At 42.2% G+C, this 24481-nt stretch overlaps 1 protein-coding gene across 4 annotated transcripts in view; it reads left to right on the top strand.

Moving 5' to 3' along the window:
- LOC131669695 (lysosome membrane protein 2-like) overlaps window positions 1-24481 on the top strand; it is a 193838-nt gene that overhangs the window by 49687 nt on the left and 119670 nt on the right. For 3 of the 4 annotated variants that reach the window (XM_058944777.1, XM_058944795.1, XM_058944769.1), the window contains exon 3: window positions 8597-8855. The exons of the other annotated variant lie outside the window; for it this stretch is intronic. In XM_058944777.1, the coding sequence (XP_058800760.1) occupies window positions 8597-8855 (259 nt within the window). The remainder of the gene's footprint in view (window positions 1-8596; window positions 8856-24481) is intronic. 4 annotated transcript variants of the gene reach the window in all.

Raw genomic sequence — 24481 nt, forward strand, 5'->3', positions numbered from 1 at the left:
AAATAGATATATAGGTTTCTATGAAATGAAAAAATTTATCCAACAGCTCGAGATTGAGAAAAGGAATGCAGAAGCGAAGATATCCGCTCTGTGAAGAAATAGGGAAATGCGGCACAAATATCAATTGTGAACAAGTGTCACAGCTGTGAAAAGATGAACCCGAGTCATATATCTGTCACTTGTCTGCTGGTGTTGTATGCAGTTTCTGCTCTTATTATATCTGTAGAAACACCGTCCACCATACTGAGAAGAATAGCATCACATGTCGAGGAAATATAGTGTACATAAACCACAAAATTTTTGTGAGAAAGTATTTCGTAGTGTAAATTAAATAATTTGGCTATCGCAATGGAACTCATTTGAGCTGAAACAATGTCGAGGTAGAAAAGCACTTTTCTTTTGTCAGATGGGGCTGCACTGTATACGGTTTGTAAAACAAAAGTTTCAAAATCCAAAATATCGTGATTAACAAGTAATATCGAGATGACTCTTTTTTCATTTTGCAACTTTTTTGATATACTTTGAGGAAAAATTATTCCCAAATCATGAATATCAGTGCTGTTAAAAAACACGAGAAAACGAACTTTCTTCGAAAAATTTTACTATTTCGATCGACTTTTTTCTCCGAATGAAGAAAAGTGAAAATTCAATATAAAAATAAAAACTGGATTAAAAACCCTACATTTTTTTACAATCGTTTTAGATCCATTTTTGGCCAAAATATTCAGCTTTGAAAATGGAATTTCAGTTTTATTTCACAAAAAAACATGAGTTAAAAATCAAAAGCACATATACAGATGTGTAAAGTGCATCAAAATTACTCTTTGCATTCATTTTCGCATGTGTGCTTCATTTTGGCAAGATTTCGGTGTATTAAAATATTGATTACTTTTTAGAAACAAATATAAACTATTAAAACTAAACCTTCATACATAGAAAACTAAACAGTTACAAAAAAGAGTCAACATTTTAATGATGTAACACGTGAAGCATATATAAAACCTTTAATAAATTACTAAAATTCTCTTATATATATAACTGTACAATATATATATGACTCGTATCTTTATAAATTTTTTATCTCATTGTTCAATCTATGTATTCCCCGTTGTATTGCGCTATCATCTTTTTCCAAGCACATCAGCATTGGTCGAGTGAAGCGTATGCTTTGTGAACTAGAGTTTATCCAGGTAAAATTATCATCATCAGAATTCGAAATTTTAATAATATTCAAAGTGCTTACAAAAAGTGAGACCTAAGTTGTGTTTATATGATTAAATTGATTTTTCAATTTTTGATGGTAGTTTAAATGTCCAACAGAGCTACGAAATCCCGCAAAAATGATCATTTCTAAATTTTATAATGCATCTTCATTCCAATCTTGAGCTACAAAATTGCACTAATTATTTTGCACGCGCGCGCGCGTGTGTGCGTGTGAGTGTGTGTGTGTGTGTGTGTGTGTGTGTGTGTGTGTGTGTGTGTAGACACTAGAGGGGCTGTTTCATATTAAGTGCTTTGGTAAACAAATATAAATTTAAATCTGAGTGCATTTTCTAAAAGTACACAGAAAAATAGCATACCTGGCTGAAATAAAAATCTTGAAGTCATGATCTCTTATAATTAGAGATATTTAAGGTCAAACTTTTTAATTTTTCTTTACAGTCTATAACTTGTAAATTAAGTACTTTTTGTATATTCATATTTGTTCAATTTTGTATATTCGTATATGCCTAATTTTTCCTGTTGTCAAAATTAAATTCACGCATGCATATTTTACTTACTTTTTAATTGGATTGTTGAATTTGTTTACCTTAAATCATTCATTTTTCATAGTCTATTTGATTTAATTCAATCCATCAATTTCAGATAAATTCAAAACATAAATGAGATCCATCTAAGAAAAGGTTTACAAAAAATTAAGAATTAAAGTAGATTTAGTTTTACAAGACCATGGTACAACAAACACTGGAAATGTACCACAAATGTGTTTTGAAAATTCTAAAGTCTTTGCTGAGCGCTTAGAAATAGATCCCACTTTAGTGAAAAACTTGTCTTACATTCTTATTTGCTTAAAATCAAAGAAGCAAGTAGACTTCGACAAATCGGAGAATTTTTTTCTTCCAACTTATGAGCTTCATTACGATTTGTATCGTTGGAGTAGGATGAATCATACAACTCATAAATTGTTGATTCACGGATGCCAAATCGCAAGAAAGTTCCCCTTGCTAATTTCGTACTTTTCAGAGGATTCATCTGAATCATGGCATAAATTAAATACGAGTAGGATAAACATGAAGCAGGGAGCAAGGCAAAATAGCAGGGCGAATCGAATTTTGGATGTGTTTAATAAGGCTGTTTATCTTTCAGACCTAAAAATTTTCCTGGTGTATATCATGAATAGATTGAATTTTCATAAAATGAAAGAAATTCAACATTATTTCTCTATGGTATATACGTAATTTCAAATAGATTATATTGTAATAGGGAGGGATATGTTGTACAAACGGGGAAACTAATAGTGTAAAATCCCTCGATACAGAGCTAACCGCCACTCTGTTAAGTACGTACGTATAAGAATAAGCTCGTTCGCCTTTAAGTTTGTCACTTTGCTTTAAGTAATTCTTTTAAACTCATCTTAATTTATTTGGCTGGTAATTCGTGTCTTCCGTATTGTGTGTGGAGACTAATTTACCTCCCACAATCCCCTAGACAAAATTGGTTCCAATTCTGGGAAATGTCTTTATCGTTGAACAAGGAGCGAAATAACGTAAGCGGAGAATCAATTTAAATACTTTTAATTGGATTAAACTATACAGTCTTTATGCGGGCCGAAAGACTTTCACTTGCGTATAGGTTTACACTATAATCCGGGGAGAGAGAGAGAGAGAGTATAAAATTTCATGCGGACTAGCGCTCGGCGCAACTATCCAAAGGGTTATTCAGTTCATGCTTTCAACTATCACGCGATACTATTTAATATGAATGTCGCGGATATTAATAGGTGCACCTATCCTGGGTTACGGTTACTGATCAGCCGTAACCGTGCGTGCCGATTCAAATAACTAGGAGCTCCTGGCTTATGCGGGTATTGTTGCTGCTATTGCTGTTGCAACCAAGTTGACCGCTACTGTTTTTGTTGCTCACGGGAACTGTTGTTGGCTGCGGTAGATGAGGTGATGGCTGAGAGGCTGAGCGCAGTTGCATCTCTCACGATTTCAACAAAGAAAAACTCACTCGCGCACCTTAAACGCATCCGTCTCCGTTCCCAGCTATGATGTTACTACTTTTATTTCTCGCGCGCGCCCCCTCTCTCTCCTAATCGTTCGCTTTCGCACCTCAAGTGCCATCGAATCACGAACGAATCGATATTTATAATCGATTACCGTTGCAATATATACAAAAATGATTAATTGTCGAAAATTTCTTTTCACAGTAGTGATACAGCTGAGGAAGCAGACTCAGAAAATAACAGCGAAATAGATGATTGAATCAGTGTATACACTGTACATATTGTATATAAATACAATATATATATTTCAACGGTAGTCGATTCGTTCGCGATTCGGTACACTCGCGATGCTAGAGCGAACGACTAAAAGAGAGAGAGAGAGGGCGCGCGAGAGTTTAAAAAGTTCAGTTAAGCCTCAGCTGTTACTTAGACTCTACTAAGCGGTACTCCGCTAAATAGTTTCACTGTGTTTCGCCGTTTTTGCAAATCAAAAGTTTCTCGATTTTTTGGATACGTGCGTGAGTGATCGTAAACAGCATCACCGCAGCAGCAAAACACAGCAGCAAGCGAGTAACAGTATTTGTTGGAGCAACAATAGTTTGTGAGCGAGGCAGCGCAGCTTGTTCCCGCAGGAGCACCTTTGAATTAGCTGGATAAACAAGTACGGCTGATTACCGTAATTGCACCGCAGGGTAGGTGCATCTTCCTTTTATTAAGCGACAAAATGTCTATCACGATCGTTATTTTTTGTATTCGCACCGAGCGTTAGTTTTCGCGGCAAAGTTTCGAATTCTCTCTCTCTCTCTCTCTATCTATCTATCTATCTCCCCGTATTATTGTTAATAATTGTAAAATCTTATTCGCGTGCGTTAGTCTTTCGGCCCATCAAAGACTGTAATTTTATTAGTCATAAATGTTATTAATTTTATTCGCCGCATTATGTCATTTTCGTTTCCTATTAATTTAACGGATCTATTACGGATTAAATTTTAAACCGATTTCATCTAGGGGATTAGGTGTAATTTGCATTAGTTCACTCACACCTAATAAATCGAGTGTCATAAGTCAGGTGACTTAAGGTGAGTTCAACTCTGTTGGAAAGAAGACAACTAAACGAAAGTATCAAACGTAAAGGCGAATACACGTATATTCAAACGTGTTTAACAGAGTGGCGGTTAGCTCTGCATCGTAGGAGTTTGTGCTTTAATAAATTCCCTTTGTACTAGCTAATCCACCCCGTTACAATATAAATAATATATATAAATAATATATATATACAGTGCCGGTCAGCCACTTTTACCCCCCCGCGGGCAAAATCAGTCTAACTTCAAAGTTTTATATCTCTGGTAGAAATTAACGTACAGAGACGCGCGTGGGTGCGTTTGAAAGGTCTTTCGGAGAGCTTTCAAATGATATGACTCACGGTTGCCATCGATTGTTTTTTTAAATTTTGCAACAATTATGCAAAATTGAAAATTCTGAAATTTTTTTATTATTTTTGACAATTAGCCAATTTTGGAAAAAAATCGTACGAAAATTTGAAGTACACCATTTTTTAGCTATTACCAAGCCCTATCTGAATCACTCATCAAAAATTTATTTTCGTCAAATATGACGCGCGCACGGGCATTTTTTCCTGGAAGTGACAGTTTTTTTCAACATTTTTTATCTCCGTCAAATTGTAACAATCGAAAAAAATTTATAGGAGAAACAATGTTTGTTTTTTCACGTAGAATACTGCAATAATTTTTTTTTTGGTTTATCGAAAAATTTTTTTTTTCGGTTTTTTTCAATTTTTTTTTCTCACAGTCGGTACGTTAAAAAGATGAGAAACCACAAAAAAAAATTTTTTTCCACCCATTCAATAATACTACATAACAAGTATCGTAAATTACATAAAAAAAAAATCTTTTTTTTTTTGACCTTGAAAAATAATTTAAACCGAAAAAAAAAAGTAATTATTTACTTTTACGAATTATTTTCCTTTCAATTAAGATAAACTTACAAGAGCTGTATGGATTGCCACGTCGTAGCGTATCGTTGTCCCAAGACCTTTGGCTGAGACAATTTTACGTGCAACGTTAATAGTCTTCACGACGACTGGCTAGGTCCTGATCTCAGAGTTCTTTTGGGAGTTGCGGCGGGTTAAAACCACCCAAAAACTCACCGGGATATTTCTATCTTAAAAAACTTAACGGTACACGTGTTTCCCTTGTTCGACTTCGTCCCAGACCGTTGGCTTAGACGCAGTCAAACAATAGCACCAACCTAAACCTTGAGTCGAGAGGGTGATATTTTAAACTATTTTTTTCGCCCACGGAAAATTCTAATTTAAAATAGTGAGAGAAAAGAATAGAATTTGTTTTGGTTTGTTTTTACTTATTTCTTTATTTTTTTGTTTTGTTTGGTGACGAAGTCCCCTTTTTCTTAATAAAACACACCCGTAATAAGCCTTGCCCGCTTATGTTTTTTTGTATCCTTCTGGCTGCTGGATGAATCAGCTTCCAATCTTCCTTCCTAGTGGGGTCCTGGGGAGCAAACGTGCTTGCTAGTAACGAGCAGGCCCTTTTATTACTTTTGTACGGCCACGGTGAATGTCCCTTCCAAAATCTCCCGTGGGTGGAAACTCTAATTCGGCCTTTATTTCGACATTGGTCCTCTAATTTTTTTCGGGGTCTCATTGGTCGGAGAGCGTGAATTTTCCGGGTACGCTAGAGGCGTGGACCTTTCTACTTGTATCTTTCCCTCCAGAGATGGCTCCTCAAGTATGATTTTTTTTAGTTGTGTGCACGTAATTATTTATAATAAACGTGCAAGGCTTTTCTATTGTGTGATTGCTTATTTCTATGTTTTACTTTCATTTACTTAGTGAATTTACATTTATTTAATTTTATTACACTTAATTTTTATTTAACTAACTAATTAGAATAACTATGTGCTTCTTTTGTTTCTTTATTATTTTCTTTTTTTTTAGTGATTTTAGGTTCATAATTTTCAACAAAAATTTATTCTTTTTATTTTATTTCATGTTTCGGATTATTTTAGAAGTACATTTTGTCGATTTATAGTATAACCGCAATATGCATAGAAGCAAAAAAATGCATATTTAATATTTTTACATTCTTTTACAGCTTGACATTACTTAAATGTTACAGATGTAAAATTGTTGTTAAAGCATTTTTTTTAGAAAAGTGAACGTTGAGAATGATATTGTAAACAGGATGCAGATTGCGTTTTACGACTTTTCCAAGATGCGCGGCCTGAGAGGGCGTAAGGCAGGAAGAGCGTACTCTGGCACGGCTCCATGCTTCTCTTATGGGAGAGTTCGTATTTTTTTCTATTTTCGGCTCTGGTCAGAGTTTTTTGAAATGAAAACTCTACTAAACAGAATCGAAACAGAAGACACTTAACCTTGCCTTTTTACTAAAAGCAAAGGTTCTCATTTAATTTTAGTAAAGTTAGATTAAAATAAAAATAAAAAGAAACGGTCCGTCGTCACAGGATAAAAAAGGGTTACTTTTTAAACAATAGTCAATGTTAACTAGCCTTCAAAAGTGACTTATTTTAGCTCAAGTATGTTTTGGAGTACTTACATTACTCGTTATTAAAAATAAAACCTAGCCCTATCGATACAGCTCGTACACGGGCATTCTTAAGACGGTATTACCTTACCTGTTAAGGTAGCTAACATTGCTGTTTATTTAAAAAATAACCATCTGTATGAATACAGCCTTTTTGATAGCATAGTCCTTCTTGAGTCTAATTACTTACTGATCTTGTATATATACATATCGCTGTAAATAATAATTTATTCTTTAATGAGTGATTATGGTTATAATGTATTTCATCATTATGACGATGAAACATAAAAATTATACGTGATTTTTATTAACGGTTAACATATTCATTTCTATAAAAATCAGATAAAAAAATAACGTAAATTTGACTTCTATCGATGCTAATGTATTTAACAGATTGAAGTTTTTTATAAACAAAAATTAAATTGCACGGAGTTATTAATGAATGTTATTCTTATTTCTGCATCTCGATAAATCTTGCTTGTATAAAATTGATTTAACAAATTTCTCTAGTGAACTATAAAGTTTTAATAAGGTTGCAAGAGGGCTTGGCCGCCATATGCCAAAAGCCAACTTCTGCAAAATTTTAACGTGGGTTCAGTCTCAATCAAGAAAGCCAGTGCTGATTTCCACAGGTAAAACAATCTGGTCCGACTAAGAGGGGTGAGGGTATTATCTAGAAAATAAAATGCAAATTGTAATTACAAAGAAGCGATATTAATTTTATTAGGCCAATATCAAACAACGAATTTATCACATTAACTTATAAAGGCGTGGGTGAGTGAACTCGCTGAACCCAAGACACAACAGTATAACGCGACGTGCGAGTGGATTCGCTCAGCTTTGAACTGCGAAAATCGAGAAAATGATCAGCTGCGAACGAGCGAGAGCTAGCATGAGAGAGCAAGTCGAACGCTCCGGAGAACGACCCACTGGGTTATCACGGTTCATAGGAGAAGAGGTAATATAGCGAAATCGTAGCCCAGTTGTTAGAGGCCTCCAAGGAATGATCACCGCCGGCGTAAAGACGGCTGTCTCCCGTCTGATTCTATGAGATCATGGAATTGTGGTGGTTATTGTTGGCCGTTCACGACCTTCACCCAAATCCAATTCGAAACCCGGATACAAGTGAAGAAATCTGAATCGCTGCAGCTATGACCTGCCTATCCTCGATGTGCTGGGTTTTTTTCCTTCTCTTTACTCTCTTTTTAGCTGGAGAGTGATTACGTAACCTTTCTCTTACTTAGCTCTCGCCTAACTGCTCATCCTTCCTTCCTTTCGTCGCTCTTTCTAATAGCCTCTGCACACGTAGCTCTCTCTTACTTTTCTCTTGCCGAAATCTTCCTTTGTCGCTTTCTCTTTCTCTTTTGATCTTCTCGCCTTCAGTCTCTTCCTCATGACACTGCCTCACCGACTGCGACTCTCCCTCTCCCGGCCCTGCAATAACACAAGCATTTCTACTTTTTTGATGAAGCCATACTCATTGTCGATCGCTGTGTTCGAGAAAGGTGAATACCGCACACAAGGCTAGCGAACTCGCTGTAACCTTGTCACAAGCAATAAAGAATAGATTAATTTTTACGTTCCCTGACAATACTGTTTGATTTAATTACTAAGTATATTAAAAAATATTCTGACCAACAAAATATGAATGCTGAATAATGGGTACAAATTAGTTAGATTTCACCGACTATGCGTCTAGTATTTATCTTTCGTGAAAGATATGAGAAACGAGGATCTATAACTTAGAAATAATAAAATTCATATTGTCGTAAACTTTATTTTATAGGTATAAGTTATCCGGTGACGTTTTCACTGCTAATTCATCGCATAACTCTTGCTACTGCCACAAAAGATTCAATGATACTGGAGGAAAAAATTTAATTTGCTCACCCAAAGGGATTTTTAATACTTCAGTCTGTAATTTCGGAGCCCCAATTCTTTCTTCGCTGCCTCATTTTTATTTAGCGGACGAGTCTCTTCTGGATAATATTGATGGACTCAAACCAAAAGAAAAACTCCACGAAACTTATGTCGATATTCATCCTGTAAGTATAGAGTAGTTTCAGAAAATTTAATATTTGAATCTCCAATTTATATTGAAATACAATAACGTTAATAGAAAATTCGAATACATAAACACGAAATATAAAAATCGAAATATGATACTTTTATCAAATAACAAATATTATTATTGTAGATGAAATCTATATTTAGCGGATTTAATCGTTAAAAGAACGTGCAAAATCATATCGTAACAAAGATATCTTTTAGATCGATAAGGTAGACAAAATCGTTTTCAAAATGAGTGTGCGAATCTCGTTCGTGGAGATCGACTAATGTTCTTGATCGGCTCTCTAAATGATCATATGAAGTATGACTAATTGTAAGTTACAGTCAGCGTTACCAGGGACGTAATTCCGATAGCTTTGTAATATATCAATGTCAGATTTCTAATCACAGAAAGATAAGGATTAAGTCTCAGATCCACTTTTTGCTCAGGAGGGACTTTAGTTGAAATTTGTAAAGTTTCGCAGGAAGAGCGTAGCTAGCATAGCATTTGGCATGAGTCATTCCTTAAGAATTAAATTGAGTTTATTTTTAATTTGGCGGTCTAGCTAAGTTGCAAAAAGGTTAACTCTCTTAAGCAGTCGACACGGTGTATTTATGAGGAAATTCACGAAACTTTTCACTTTCAGGAAACCGCTGTATTTGAGCATGACCTGAAAGTGTTTCACAATATTAAAAAATATTTTCTAAAAGGGAATAATGATAAAATAAGATTACTGTATTCATGTTATGGTCAAGTGTTATATATAACTTACGGGAAAAAATAGAATATTCTAATTTTTGATTAATTTTAAAAAGAATTGCCACATCATTTTTTTTTCTTAAGGCCATTATAAAAATTTCAAAACATCTGATAAAATTATTTTACTACAGTTTAGGCTTGTTTATTGTAAAGTGTAACAGGCCGCCGTTTTACCTTGAACCTATTAAACGTGTCTATTAGTTCGGTCAAACGACGCCGTGTTAGCTACGTGCCGTAAGCACGTTAACTCACCTTGTCCGGGAATGCGCCTGCGCAGAGTTCTACTATCGATCGAAGTTGGGTTCTCGATCTCTCCGATGGTGGCGCTATCGCGCTTGCTTAGCAGCGCTCCGTCGGCTACTGGTGGTAACTCAGTTGGCGAACCGCCTCTTACTTCGCCTACGTAAACCGTGCTATTTTACCGGCTTATTCGAATTGGACGTAAACAATGACACGGACAAAGGGAAGACAAAACAATACGATCTTTAGGAATAACCACTGACCGCTTTATTGACTTTAATCTGTTACACGGGAGGGATTTGCCGAGAGACTCACGCACGCTAAATCGACTGACAATATAAACGGGGAGAGAGAGAGTGAAATTCGCGATCGTCGCGGACTAAACGCTCGCACGCTTTAAATAACTCTACCGCGCATGCTGCGCGGGATCGCACGCCAATTACAATCAACAATATTGTACACCTACCGCGGGATTGATGGGGATACGGTGGCCAACCGTATCCGGCGTACTAGCTACGGATTAACTGCCTCTACGCTCGCTGATCCGCTGCTTTTACTCCGCTGCTTGTTGTTTGGCGGCAGGAGATGATTGGGCTGCTCTCGATGTAGTCGAGGTCACGCACGTGAATCTGTTCCCGCACCCACGCTCCACACTCGCACTCGATTCACTCCCAGGATCTCGCTCAAAGAAAGGGTACACACTCTGTTCGCTAAGCTCACATGCTAGGATGCTGCCGGACTGAATGTCACAGTCATACTGGCTAGCAAACTCTCCCCTCCCGGTCATTGCCCCTACGCGCCCTCTCTCTCTCAAACCGATCGCGGCTGTTACGCTCAGCCGTTCAGTAACCTACGCGAGTCAAAACAATTTTTGGCAATCGTTGCAGCCTCCTCCTAGCTTCGGACTACCGGGCCGAACTATTTCGCTGACTCGCGACCCTAAGGATAGGAGAGGGAATGGGAGAAATCATTGCACTCCATCCTTATAAAATACTCCTTTATTCGCCTCGTCCGGGCCACCACACTTCTTCCTCATTTGCCGGAGCCTCCTGGCACCTTATGCCGTGGGTAGCGCCAGTGCTCCGCCTTGTTCGGGCACTTGGATGTGGTGGTTATCCCGGGATGACCACAAATGTAGCAGCCCTTCCGCTGTTGTCTGTTGGGGCCAGGCACCGACCCTTGGCCCCGTGGGCGGAAGGGGCTGCGGGGCCGAGGTTCCCGGGGCGTCGGTAAAGGTCACGCCGCCCACCGTGACGGAGGTGCGTCCACCATGAGTGCGCACCACCACGGTTGGGTCGGAAACCACCGACCCGTCCACGCGGACCGTGAACTCTTGCCCGGCTCCGGGGCCCCCCGAGACTCTCTTGACTTGAGTCTGTACCGGGGGCTTGGCAGGAGCCTTGGTCGCGGCCCTACTACCCGGTGCCGTTGGCGGTACCACTGCCGGAGGGCCCGCGACCTCTGGGGGCTCCTGCCCCCGGTCGACGCGCAGCAGGGCCTCTCCATATGCCCGCTGCCGCCGGACAACCGGAGTCCACTCCCCCAGTATTTCTCGGGCTCCGCGGAAGTCGAGGAACTTCTCTAGGTGCGCATGCACCTGTCGTTGGAGTTCCCCGACAAACTCCCACGCATTCTCTAACTCCTGGAGGCCCAACCTTACGTGCCTCCAGGAATTCTCGAGCCCTTGTTGCTGGGGGATCCGGGGGTGGTTGCAGACCTACTGCCCCTGCCCACAGGCCTCCTTTGGCCTGGGGCACTGAGTCGAGCAGTCAGCCACCTCTGGCTTGCTCGGCTCTGGGGTCTGCACCCCCTGGTCCGTCGTGGACGCAGATCGACGGCCCTCTTCCACCGGACCGTCGGTCTAGGTGGACGCCTCCCGGGTTGGTGCCTTCCTTGGTGGAGGCCTCAACCCTTCCCGGAGGAAGTCGTCCACCCGCTGGCAAGGGCGATCCACCCGGGCAACCACCTCGACCTGGGCCCGGACAAAACTGCGGACCTCGCCGATCAGCCGATCGGCATCCGGGCCCAACTTGAGATCGAGGAGCATCCAGGTGGCCACCTCGAAGGCTTCTTCGCTGATCACCAGCTTCCTCTTCATCTGCAAAAGAGAAGAGGGTGGTCAAGGGATATCTCAGGTTCAGCCCTTAACCTAACCGCCGTTGCGTCACGCTTGATGCTACGCTTTACGAGGACGTCCCGGTCCCCTGCGCTTCCCTCGCGAATATGGCCCACTTGCGGGGGTAACTGGCCGGACAACCTTCCGCACGTGCTGGATGGTTTTACGAGGCCTGCCTCTTCCCCTCGCTATATTGCCATCCCGGTCATCACCACCCGATGCCGGGAGTTCGCCCACAGGGTTTTTTCGTGGTCTACCGCGGCCCCGCTTAGCCGGCGCCTCGATCGGCGTCTTAGGAGCCGTTACGGACTCATCACACTCGCTCGCGGGGGCTGCAATCGCGGTGCGCTCGCATATCGGATCCCCACTGGGATCCTCTACCTTCGCGGGCGGGTCGCCTGCGCCCTCCTCTTCCTCCAACGGTGCTGAGTCCCCACGTTCCGGTTCCTCGTTGTCCTGGTCCGAGAACGGGCCGAAATAGGGCTTGAGATCCTTGGCGTGGACCAGCTCGGGCAATTCTTCCTGCTGGTTACCGAGGCGGTAGGTATTAGTCCCACATACCTCCTCGATAATATACGGGCCAGCATACTTCGGCGCCAACTTCGCCGATACGCCCTGAGCTGCGGAAGACAAGATACGGTTCCGCTTCCACACCCAGTCCCCAACCCTAAAATCGGCTTGACGTCTCTTCTTGTTATAATAGACCGCCTGACGGTCCGCCTCCTCCTTGGACCTGGAGCCGGCGCGTTCCCATAAGTTGGGCAACTGGCGCATGTGCTCACCCCATTCGGACAGTTCTTGACCCTCAGAAGCTTCGAGGGCCAACTGGTCTTGGGCCCTTCTAAAGGTCGAGGGGGGAGTGGGCTGTCGACCGAAGACGAGCATAGCCGGGCTATAGCTTGTCGCGCTATGAGTTGCCGAGTTCAACGCGAAGTTGAACTCTGGCAGGTGCTCATCCCAGCTCTTATGGTCCCGCTCCACATATGACATGGCCTTGAGGGTTTTGTTCACTCGCTCCGTAGGGTTGGCCTGTGGGTGGTAAACGGGAGTGAGGGCGCGCCGGATGCCGTTCCTCAACAAGTAGGTATCGACATCCTGATTCTTATATTCGGTCCCGTTATCCGAAAGAAATATCTCGGGCGTGCCGACCCTAGTTACCACCCTCTCATGTAGTTTCCGCACGATGGTCCTTCCGTTGGCCTTGCGTACGGGTACACACTCAACCCATCGAGTGAACAGGTCTAAAAAGACCAAGATGTATTCAAACCCTCTCGAGCTCTTTGGGAATGGGCCAGTAATATCGCTGGCCACCACCTGCCAGGGTCGCGAGACCTCTCGGCGACCCATTAGTCCGCAAGGCGGCCTCTGTTCCGCCTTGCACTGTTGGCAAACCGGGCAACTCCTAACGTACTCTCTGACCTGCTCGTACATCTTTGGCCAGAAATACAGGTGCCTAGCCCGGGAGAACGTCCGTTCTCTCCCCTGATGTCCCGCTGCTGGCGCACCGTGTACCTCTTCGAGCACTTGATGCCTTTTCTCAGCAGGAACCACTAGCTTCCAGGCTTCCTCATTGTCGATGGACCCTTCGCTCTCCTCAGTCGGATTGTAGTGATACAGCCTCCCTCCTATTACCTTCCAGGTAGGCTGAGAATGCAGGTCCTGGCATACTTCTCGGTATTTTTGTAGATACCAGGCATCGGCAGTTTCCGGCTGATGAGTCTTGGCACCCACTTCTACCACCCCCTCCTCATAAGCCCTAGACAAAGCGTCTGGCACCACGTTGAGGTCTCCCTTTCGATACTCTATATCGAAAACATGTCCTTGCAGTGCTAGTGCCCAACGCGCTAGCCTTCCTGTTGGATTCCTCATACTGTGTAGCCACCTAAGGCAACTATGATCGGTAATGACTTTGAAGTGGTGCCCCTCAACATAAGGCCGGAACTTTCCGATAGCCCACACCACAGCCAAGCACTCTCGTTCGGAGACTGTATAATTCCTCTCCGCGCTGTTTAGGGAGCGACTAGCGTACTCAATGACGCGCTCCTGTTCATCGATTTCTTGCGTCAATACCGCGCCTATCCCGCTATCGCTCGCGTCCGTTTGTAATACAAACTGTGTGCTGGGATCTGGCGGCTGCAAGATTGGTGCAGAGACCATTGCGTCTCGTAACCTTTCAAATGCCTGCACCTGTTCCTGCTGCCAAGCAAACGGAATGCTCTTCTTCGTCAGGCGGTTTATCGGCTCAGCGATTGTCGCGAAGTCGGGTATAAAGCGACGATACCACGACATCATCCCCATGAATCGCTTCACCTGCTTGATGGTCCGTGGTGCTGGGTACTCCATAATAGGCTTGATCTTCTCCGGATCTGGCCTTACCCCTTCACGGTTCACAAGGACGCCTAGATACTTGACTTCCAATTTACAGAAGTGGTTCTTGGTCTTATTTACAGTGAGACTCGCACCCAGAATTCGTTGTAAAACCAATTCCAGGTGTCGCTTATGCTCCTCAAAGGATGGCGAGATAATGATCACGTCGTCGAGGTAAGCAAAGGCGAAAGGATCTAAGTCCGGGCCAATCACTTTGTCCATCAACCTCTGGAAGGTCGCGCCTGCGTAGGACAATCCGAAAGGCATTCTCTTGAACTGAAAATGCCCCAGGCCGGGGACTGTGAACGCCGTAATGGGGCGCGACTCCTTTTTAAGAGGAATCTGGTGGTACGCGCTACTCAAGTCCAGTGTAGAGATGAACTTGGCATCCCTGATCCTTCGCAGGATGTCGTTCATGAAAGGCAATGGATAGGCGTCAGGCTTGGTTACCGCGTTTACCCTCTGGTAATTTACGCAGAACTGATATTTGCCATCTGCCTTCTTCACCATCACCACTGGACTTGACCACCCGCTGGTTGCTGGTTCAATGACGTCGTTGTCCAGCATGGCCTTGACCAGCGCGTGCATCTCGTCTCGTACCCTGTCGGAGACCGGATAGTATTTGTTTATAGGGTCGAGCGTCTCCGATGTCTATCTCATGCTCGACCCCCACAGCACAGCCTAAACTCTCGCCTGCGTCTGGAATTAATCCGTCGACGAGGCTAGCCACTTCTTGGCGCTGTGCTTCCGTGGCTTCTACCAGGCCTACGGGTGCGAGGCACGACGTACCAGTGACGCTTGCCACTTCCAACGGTGCCGCCACTTTGGCTTTCGCCAAGTATAGCTGGTCCGTGTCAGGGTTCAGGTTGGCGCTGAATTCCCTTACGAAATTCGCGCCTACATAGCAGTCATCAGACAACAGTGGCGTTATGGCGACCCTTACATTCTTCGTGATTCCCCCCACCGTAAATAGGAATATCACATGACCCAAGATGGGGCACGGGCGACCGTCGGCGAGCTTAGCTTCTCCCGCGCGCGTCACATCTAAGCCCAGCCCCATGTCCGATGCCAACCTTAACCCGAGCTGACCCATTACCGTCGAGGAGGCTCCGGTATCGTAGAGTGCCCTCAACTTATAGGCACCTATGCCTACCTGGAGCCACCATCTAGTCTCATCCTCGGGCGCATACTTACGGGGAGCTATCTCCGTCCCACTCTTCTTTGTGACCCGGAGGCTTTCGCGGCTCTTGTTGCCTTGGGCAGCCGCTACTCGCGTCGACGTGCTCTTACCCGCTAATTTCTGGGTCCTAGGCGTATCCTCTGGAGCGTCGAGTGGTCTCTTGGAGCTTTTGGGGCCGATGGTCTCCTCTCCGATCCATTCGTACCCGTGCTCTACCACTTGAATCCGACCTCCATACCCTTCGAGGATACAGAATGCCCTGTTACCCAGATCAGGTACCTGCACGGTCGTTGTCGCTTCATACGCCACCGCACTGCTGGATCTCGCAGGATCCAGTGATTCTTCCGCGACCTTCCTGAACCCTGGGGTCGCTGACGGGCCACTGCCACGCTTTAGCGACCCGCGACGAGAGGTCACCTTTATTGGGGACGCGGAGGGGACCTCCGTCCTCTGTTTCCCTGCCCGTTTCCCTTGTTGCAATCCGGGCAGTACCTCCTGGTGAAGCCCAGCTTGCCGCAAGACGAGCACTTGATTAGTTGGGAGAAATCTATTTTTCTCCTCTAACCCTCTCGTCGCTGGCCAGGAGACCCAGGGGGGGTTTTATTCCTCCGCCTCTCTTGCGGCCGACCCCTTGGCCGCTTGGGAGAGTTAGCCTTCCTCTCCTTGAAGTACCGGTCTATCTCGCGTCATAGGGTCGCTACCTGTGACGACAAGTCTTCGAAACGGTCTGTTGCCTGCATCGCAGAGATTGAAGACCGGTTCTCGGGTTTCCTGGCCTGGTTCCTCACCGGTGACTCGGGTTGCAGCTGCTCTGTACCCCGAGGTTTATTGGACATGGCCGCCGTTCGGGGTCCTGCCCGGGGTGGTGGTGCCTTCGCTGACACACCCATGTGCTCGGGGTATAACGTGGACGTGGGCTCCAGCCTGGTCCTCGGGCGCTCGTCGTCCCGCAAGGCGGTCTCGATTTCAGTCGCCCGGGCGTGGAATTCGTCCACGTTGGAGAACGCGTTCCTCCGCAGCTGCATTCGGATGGCGGGCAGGAGATTTGCGTATAACAAATCTAATTGTCGCTGCTCTGGTAACGGCGGGCGTAGCTGGGCCAGCATGAATAGGAGGTGGTAGGCATACTCTCGTACCAACTCTCCTTTCTCCTGGTACCGTGCTTGAGCCTCTTGCAGCAATCTTTGTTGCTGCAATTCACTTGACCCAAACCAACGTCGAGCACCCGCTAAGAAGTCGGCATAACTTCTCCACTTGAACATATTGAGCTCGTACCATGTCCTCGCTACACCTTCGAGGAGTTCTGATACAGAGCATAAGATTTCGCCGTCGGTTAGCCCTGAGCCCGCTCGCAGATCCTTCAGTCTTGACAAGAAGGTGTCCACGCATTCTGAAGCCATCCCCGAGTATCGCAGCTTCCATCCTCGGACTATCCTACCCGCATCCCGAGTCGTGTAGTATCCTGACGCCGCATTGGTATCATACCAGGCGGGTCCTTCCAGGGTCGCCTGCTCTTCCCCCATGTCGGTGTCTCTTGATCCTCTTCGCGGCGGCTGCTCCGTCCGCAGAGGCGCCTGCCTTTGAGGAGCCTCTCGAGGTTCGCCAGGGGTCGGTCTCTGGGGTTCCGGGGTACTTCCTGGTACCCTCGGGTCGTAGTGGCACGTATACGTGGACTGGAAGTCCACGGTTCTCCTGGGCCGCTCCGGTATGACAGTTCGTCGATTTGTGGGGTCCCTGTTCCTCAACTGCTGGACCTCCACCTGCAGGGCGGTCACCTCGTCGCTCCACCGTACGCATACCTGATCGTGCCTCTCCAGCATCTCTAATATGCGGTTGATCCCGACACGGTTGCGCTCGATTTCTTCCTTCAATCGCTCAGTCACACACCGTTCCTCCTCTTCTTCTTGAGGTTGTAGCTCCGCGTTCTCGAAACGACGAGCTCTTCGCCTATCTGGCGATCCGGTGGAACCCTTATGTTCACTACTGACCCCTTCCGAGGGCCCATTGGCCTCGCCGGTCCCCCCTTCCTCAATGGGCTCTCGCTCCCCCATCTCGCTCCGACTATCCTCCTCAAGGTTGTCGAAGACCGCGAGAGTCCGCGTCAGGTTCGCCTCCACTACCTCATCTCTGTATAGCAGCATGAGCGGGTGGGTGACGAGATCCTCGGCATCAGCTGTTTCTAGCTCCTGTCGCCTGGTCTCAAGCCACCTCTCTCGGCTTCTTCGTCTGCGTTGTGTCGCCTCTCTATCCAACGCTGCTCCTTGGAAATCCAGGTCGATATACTCGCCTAATAACCAATACGCCAGCCGAACCGCCTGCATCAGCTTGGGACCGTCTGTACGCAACTCCAGTTGCGTCAGGTATCTATCAAGCTGTGTCGAAGGCAGTTCCGATGCCCATCGGGTTATCGCGTCGGCGGTATCCTCCATATCGCCTATACTGGGGCGTAGGTGACGGTTGAGGTTAATTTACCTAGTCGACCACTACCGCCTCCTATCGCCCAAGGCGCGAGCGGGGTGTTCCGACTTTTATGGGCAACTGTCCTATTACGCCTTAAATTTCAAGGCAACAACCCACGAGGCTCGTGGGTGTGTGCAGGTGCCGCGTACCCAAAGGAAATAAAAACTTCCGCTCACAACTACCTGCCTATAGGTGGGGACTAACTGTTTGCTAGCCCCACCGGGTTAGTAAAACTAACCCCGCACACACCCAAATTGCGTGCTCTGCTGATACTGTCGCTCCGTGACCAACCCCCACCTAAATGCTCTAAGGTGTGGGTAACCACTCGAAAAGAAAAAAACAATTTGTCACCTCCTTTATTTCCGTTGGAGCGACTCCGGACGTCTCTTCGACCCCTGGGGTTAGTGTGCTCTCGGCTTACAAAAGCAGGTGTTATTAGGTCGGAGAGACGTCTTTTCCCTGCAGCAGAGCACGTGCCGAACGAGCCACGTGTTCTTTTACCCGCTCGCACCTTAATACGCACGCGCGCAAACGTCTCTCTCTCCCGTGCGTTACTCTCTCTCTTCGTGCAAATCGACTCCCCTTGTGTGAGTCCTAAAATTTGTTGGGCGCCATGTAACAGGCCGCCGTTTTACCTTGAACCTATTAAACGTGTCTATTAGTTCGGTCAAATGACGCCGTGTTAGCTACGTGCCGTAAGCACGTTAACTCACCTTGTCCGGGAATGCGCCTGCGCAGAGTTCTACTATCGATCGAAGTTGGGTTCTCGATCTCTCCGATGGTGGCGCTATCGCGCTTGCTTAGCAGCGCTCCGTCGGCTACTGCTGGTAACTTAGTTGGGAGAGAGAGAGTGAAATTCGCGATCGTCGCGGACTAAACGCTCGCACGCTTTAAATAACTCTACCGCGCACGCTACGCAGGATCGCACGCCAATTACAATTAACAATATTGTACACCTACCACGGGATTGATGGGGATATGGTGGCCAACCGTATCCGGCGTACTAGCTACGGATTAACTGCCTCTACGCTCGCTGATCCGCTGCTGTTACTCCGCTGCTTGTTGTTTGGCGGCAGGAGATGATTGGGCTGCTCTCGATGTAGTCGAGGTCACGCACGTGAATCTGTTCCCGCACCCACGCTCCTCACTCACACTCGATTCACTCCCAGGATCTCGCTCAAAGAAAGGGTACACACTCTGTTCGCTAAGCTCACACGCTAGGATGCTGCCGGACTGAATGTCACAGTCATACTGGCTAGCAAACTCTCCCCTCCCGGTCATTGCCCCTACGCGCCCTCTCTCTCTCAAACCGATCGCGGCTGTTACGCTCAGCCGTTCAGTAACCTACGCGAGTCAAAACGATTTTCGGCAATCGTTGCAAAAAAAATAGTTTTCTTAAATGTGCCTAGTCTCAGAATGAAAAAATCAGTTTAAATGTAAAGGAAACTGCATTGTTCAATATTTAAAAAAAAAGTCGGTTTTAGTCGAATTAAAAAAATAACGTTTTCGATAACCGAATCTAAGTTTTTTTTTCGTTACTCTTTAAGAAACTCTAACTAAATCTGTTTTATTTTTTAATGTGCGCCTTTTAGGTAAAAAATTAGAGAAATTCAAAATGTGAGTACTCTATTGTCCACTCGATAGAAAAAATTAGTGGTTTTATTTGCTCACGTAAAGTATAACAGATAAATATTTAAAAATACTTGCCAACTTTACTTCGTAGTGTAAGGAAATATATATCAAAAGATTCCAAAACTAATATCATATGATGGGATTGAGATAAGAGCGAACAAAAAACATTCAAAATTTTTGAAACGTAGAAAAAATTTTTTTTATTTATAGGCATTGCTTATAAATAAATTCATTTATATCCGACACAAATATATTTATTTTTAAACTGGTGTAAGTGCTGATCACAGGTCATTTCATGTTTCCACATGTATACAAACATTTTAAGTGTGCTTGAGCTTCGGGAAGCAGAGCACGCAGTCAGTTCAATGTACCTACTGACAGGCGAATGTTTTCAATGTGTATACTGAATATTTATTTCATGGTGAAAGTGAAGTTTTTGAAGAAAGTTACAAATGAATTGTAAAAGAAACGAAGATGAACTAAAAAGAATGAAAAAAGAAAAAACTAATGAAAAGAGACAGCTGTTAAAAACTTTGAACTAAAAACCTTTGAAGTAGAGTTATGTGATATTGTAACTATAGACCTACTCATTAGATCTGATTCAAAAGCAGCTTCAAATTGAAACCAAATTTTTCAATCACTGTCGAGTGAAAAAAAGAATTATTGTATTTAAATTATTTTTCTTGTAATACATCTTTTGAAAAACTGCCGGGCGATCATTATGCTTTGAAAATGATAATGATTAGTTTCTTCAATAATCATTTTAATCAGTGAGGAGTTGAAAAAATAATTGAACAAGTCTATAGGTGTATTACGTGCTACATTGATGTTTTGGTTGATTTAAGAGGTACCGTTGAAATCCTTTATCGATGGAAAAAACTACGAGTTTTTATAAATTTGATCTTCGACATACTCCACATCTTCTAAAACTTCTAAATCAATACCATATGTTTCTTCATCATCAGAGTCTCTTTCCTCTGGCTCAGATTCGCCGCTTGTCCAGCTTCGTCGTCAGCCATTATCTCAAAGATAAGTGATAGAACACTTCTTGAATAGTATGTAATAAGTCATAATAATATTAATATAGTAATGTAATAACAATATAGTAATGTAATAATAATATAGTAATGTAATAATAACAACGAACAACTATTATGCTAATTAGAATATATACGTGGAAGTGTGAAAAAATTATATAACTAAATCTCGTTGTCAGATGTTACTAAAAGTGACAATTTTTCGATACTTTTACCTGGAGTTCATCTATAAAATCAGTTTTTTCAACAAGTGCACAAAGAAATGTTTTTATAGAATCATTAATGTAAAAAAATTGACCTTGACACAGCTATTACTTCTAGATATTACACAATGAAAAACATACAAATACATATGTTATCATTCAGTACTTATACTGCGAACTTACTAAACAAAGATGACAAGACAATCTTGATAGAGCTAGTGTTACTTCGGCGTACCAAAAACGTTTGTTTATTGATTTCCAGATAAGATAATTTTTTGCACACACTGATTTTCAAACTTCAAAGTTGGTGAGGTAGTTAGACTTATTTGCTATACCAAATAAAATCTAGGTATACCAATTTTCAAGTTTTAAGCGCAAATACGCATTTTCATACCTTGACCTTTAAAGTTCAAGGTCAAAGAAGTCACTAGAATTTTTTTAATAATTTTATCGTATTCAGTGACTTATAAAATGTAGGGGTATACCAATTTTTAAGCATAAATACGTACTTGCATTGTTTGACCTTCAAAGTTAATTTTGAAGGTTAAAGAAGTAATTAGGATTTTTTTCAATATTTTTCCTAAATTTAATGCATTAAATTAACCTGATAAACATCTATTATGTTCGCTTTTCTTGGTGGTCCATATATGAACCAGTCCCGGAGCAAAAAGTTTAAATAGTAATTATTGCATTCTTGCAATACTTATTAAACGTGTAATTCAGTCATGAATTTCTGATTTATCTTTTTTGATATGGTTACATAATACGATACATTCGTCGTCTACCTGATATTATAGTGCCATCATTTTATAACGACCCACAGAGCATGAAATATTTTCGAAATATTTCAGAAATATTTCATGAAAAATTAGGAATATTGATGAAACATTTCATGAAATATTTTAGAAATATGGGAATGTCCGCCACACAAACCGTACTGAAATATTTCATAAAATATTACGGATATCTTACATGAAATATTACTGATACATTGCTTCAAATATTTCGGAAATATCCTCGGAAATATTTCTAGTATATTTCATGAAATATTCCTACTAAGTTATGATATACATTCCTGGATTATTTCATGAAATATTTCGGATATATTTTATAAAATATAACAGTATTGTTCTGCCAGGATGTCCATGCAGTTTTGTGCTTCCTGATATGAAGGCGTACAGTCACCACTTCACGCACCGTGACAAAAAAATATGGAATGGTTTCAGACAACTGCGCTGAAAAAAGAAAACATTTCATATACATTTATAAATATTTATTATAAATATTTCCTGATCTATTTCTAAAATATAACAGTAAAAAAGGATAGTAATAATTCATGCTTAAGTTCAAGAAATAAATATGTTTTTCTCATTTATTAATAAATAACTTCCTTATTTTAATAGTATATGAAAAAGTTAAAATTACAAATTTTATTTTCCATTCATTGAATTTTCTTCTTCTGCATTCTCCTCTAAATCGATGTAATATTTTACATCTCTTCTCCGTTTTTTGGAACTGGCTCTGAAATTAATATATAAAATTATTCATTAAAATTCAAATTATAGGTATCTGAAGTTACTAGAATTCATTATGTTATAGCACTATGTATCCTAAATCTGCACATAGGCCGCGCTTGAGCATGCCCCAAGGCGTTCTAATTTTAATGACATCACGGTGGCATAACCGAAAAAAAATAGCATATAAAATGGAATTCATCAAAATGTATTTATAGGACTGGAATTCAAAAAATAAAGCTACTGACGCACATAGATAATCAATAAATATTTCTGAAAAGTTTAAAAATGATTATAATAGTACTCTTCAATCAAAGGTTGTCATACACTACTTGGAGGGCACATTCTTACAAGGAGTGGTTTGGAGCACATTGCAAATAATTTTCGAGGACCGAATATCGAACAGATAAGCACGAATAAACGTAACTTCTGGAAAAATTCTTAATTTTTACCCATGGTCTTATTTTAAAGCCGCGTTAAAGAGCCATCACACGATCAATTTGGACAAATCTAACGCGAACTATTCCACTTTCAAACATACTATATTTTTTAGATACGCAAAAATGAGTGTATTGAATATCGGATATCTGTGAAAAAGGTAGTTTTGAAATTGGAAATCACGCGTGGAACATGAAAATTGCTTTAAGACAATGGTGAACCCTCAGGGAAGATTACATTATTAACGTTTTGTCGGTAATCAGTTCTGTACACAAGAGAACTACTTAGGTAACCCGTAAAGTAATATACTATGTAATACTTACGTTTCAGTGTCTGATTCCCTCTTGAGTCTTGTGCCAGACTGATCCAACCAGCTACTGATACTTGAACGAATCTCTTCGTCCTGTGATGATGGAAATAGATGACGCACTGACTCTAAAAGAATATATTTCTATATAATTCAGAAAAACAATCAGAAATAATCCGTGTATATTACTCACTGTATAAAACTGTGCACAACGGCAAATCTTTAAATGCATGCTTCTTCTTATGCCCTACATAGCTATATTTGTTTGCTACCTTATTAGTCATAGCAGCGGGTAGAATATTGTAAATATACTTATGTGTGTCAGCGCCTCCTTTGCTTTAAAAAAAAAGTACCTGGAATTCAAAGGGAATCAATTCATTTATCTAACGGTTAAAATCTGATTATTAGTGAATGAAAGTGATGCGATTAAATGAGTTCAATAAGAGTCAATCCACCTATAGGGATACCAAGCTAGGAATAAGTCATATATAGTTCAATAAATAATAAAAATAGTACAAATTAAAAACCAACTCACAGCATAATAAAAATAATAATGCTAAAGTTATTTTAGCCATACTATCTATTAACGCCAATTCCGTTCTTTAAGAATAGTTTCGTGTCCCGTATAGCAACATATTTTTAATTTAAAATTTTCTACGAGTAAGTATGTGTTATTTAAGTTATGCTATTATTTCTAAACATAAAACTATACAGGGTGTCCCATTTTAATTTACCACCCCCTAAAACAAGTTAATAATTTGCTCTGAGAAAAAAATGTTTCAAATAAAATTTGTTGGGTTCGAAGGGGGGCATCTTTTGGCTATTTCAGCTGCGACCTTGAACATGACCTTCAAGGTCATTTGAAAGTCAAGACCAAATTTTCATATGAAATGTGCATATTTTATGGCGGATTCGGATTCTACTAAAAAAGAGAAGCACTTTTTGTATGAATCATTTTTTGAAAAAATCCCAAATTTTTGTTGTAAACGGCTTTAAAAAAGTAGAAAAAATCACTAGATATCTCTACCTTAAACTGAGGTTAGAATTTTTCCCACAGTTAAGAATGATTTTGATGAATGTTACTAGATTCAATGAGGGACATACTGTAGTGACCTTCACCACGAACTTGCTTAAGAGCCATCAATGTCATTTGAAGGTCATCAAGATTTTTTGAAGGTCAAATGTTTATTTACAGGTAACCATTACATTTTATCCGAGGAATTAGAATATTAGAATTAGAATATTTTTCTCGTAAATGCTTTATTTCTCGCTAAAAGACATTTTTTTGCTTCGTTATCGTTCTATTGGTAAGGCTTGTAAATTCTTACAGCTCCTCAAAGCTTCTCATCATTAGGTTTTCATTGACTT

This window comes from Phymastichus coffea, unplaced genomic scaffold (assembly GCF_024137745.1).
Source record: "Phymastichus coffea isolate CEN01 unplaced genomic scaffold, Cenicafe_Pcof_1.1 PCOF00008, whole genome shotgun sequence".
Classification (NCBI taxonomy): domain Eukaryota; kingdom Metazoa; phylum Arthropoda; class Insecta; order Hymenoptera; family Eulophidae; genus Phymastichus; species Phymastichus coffea.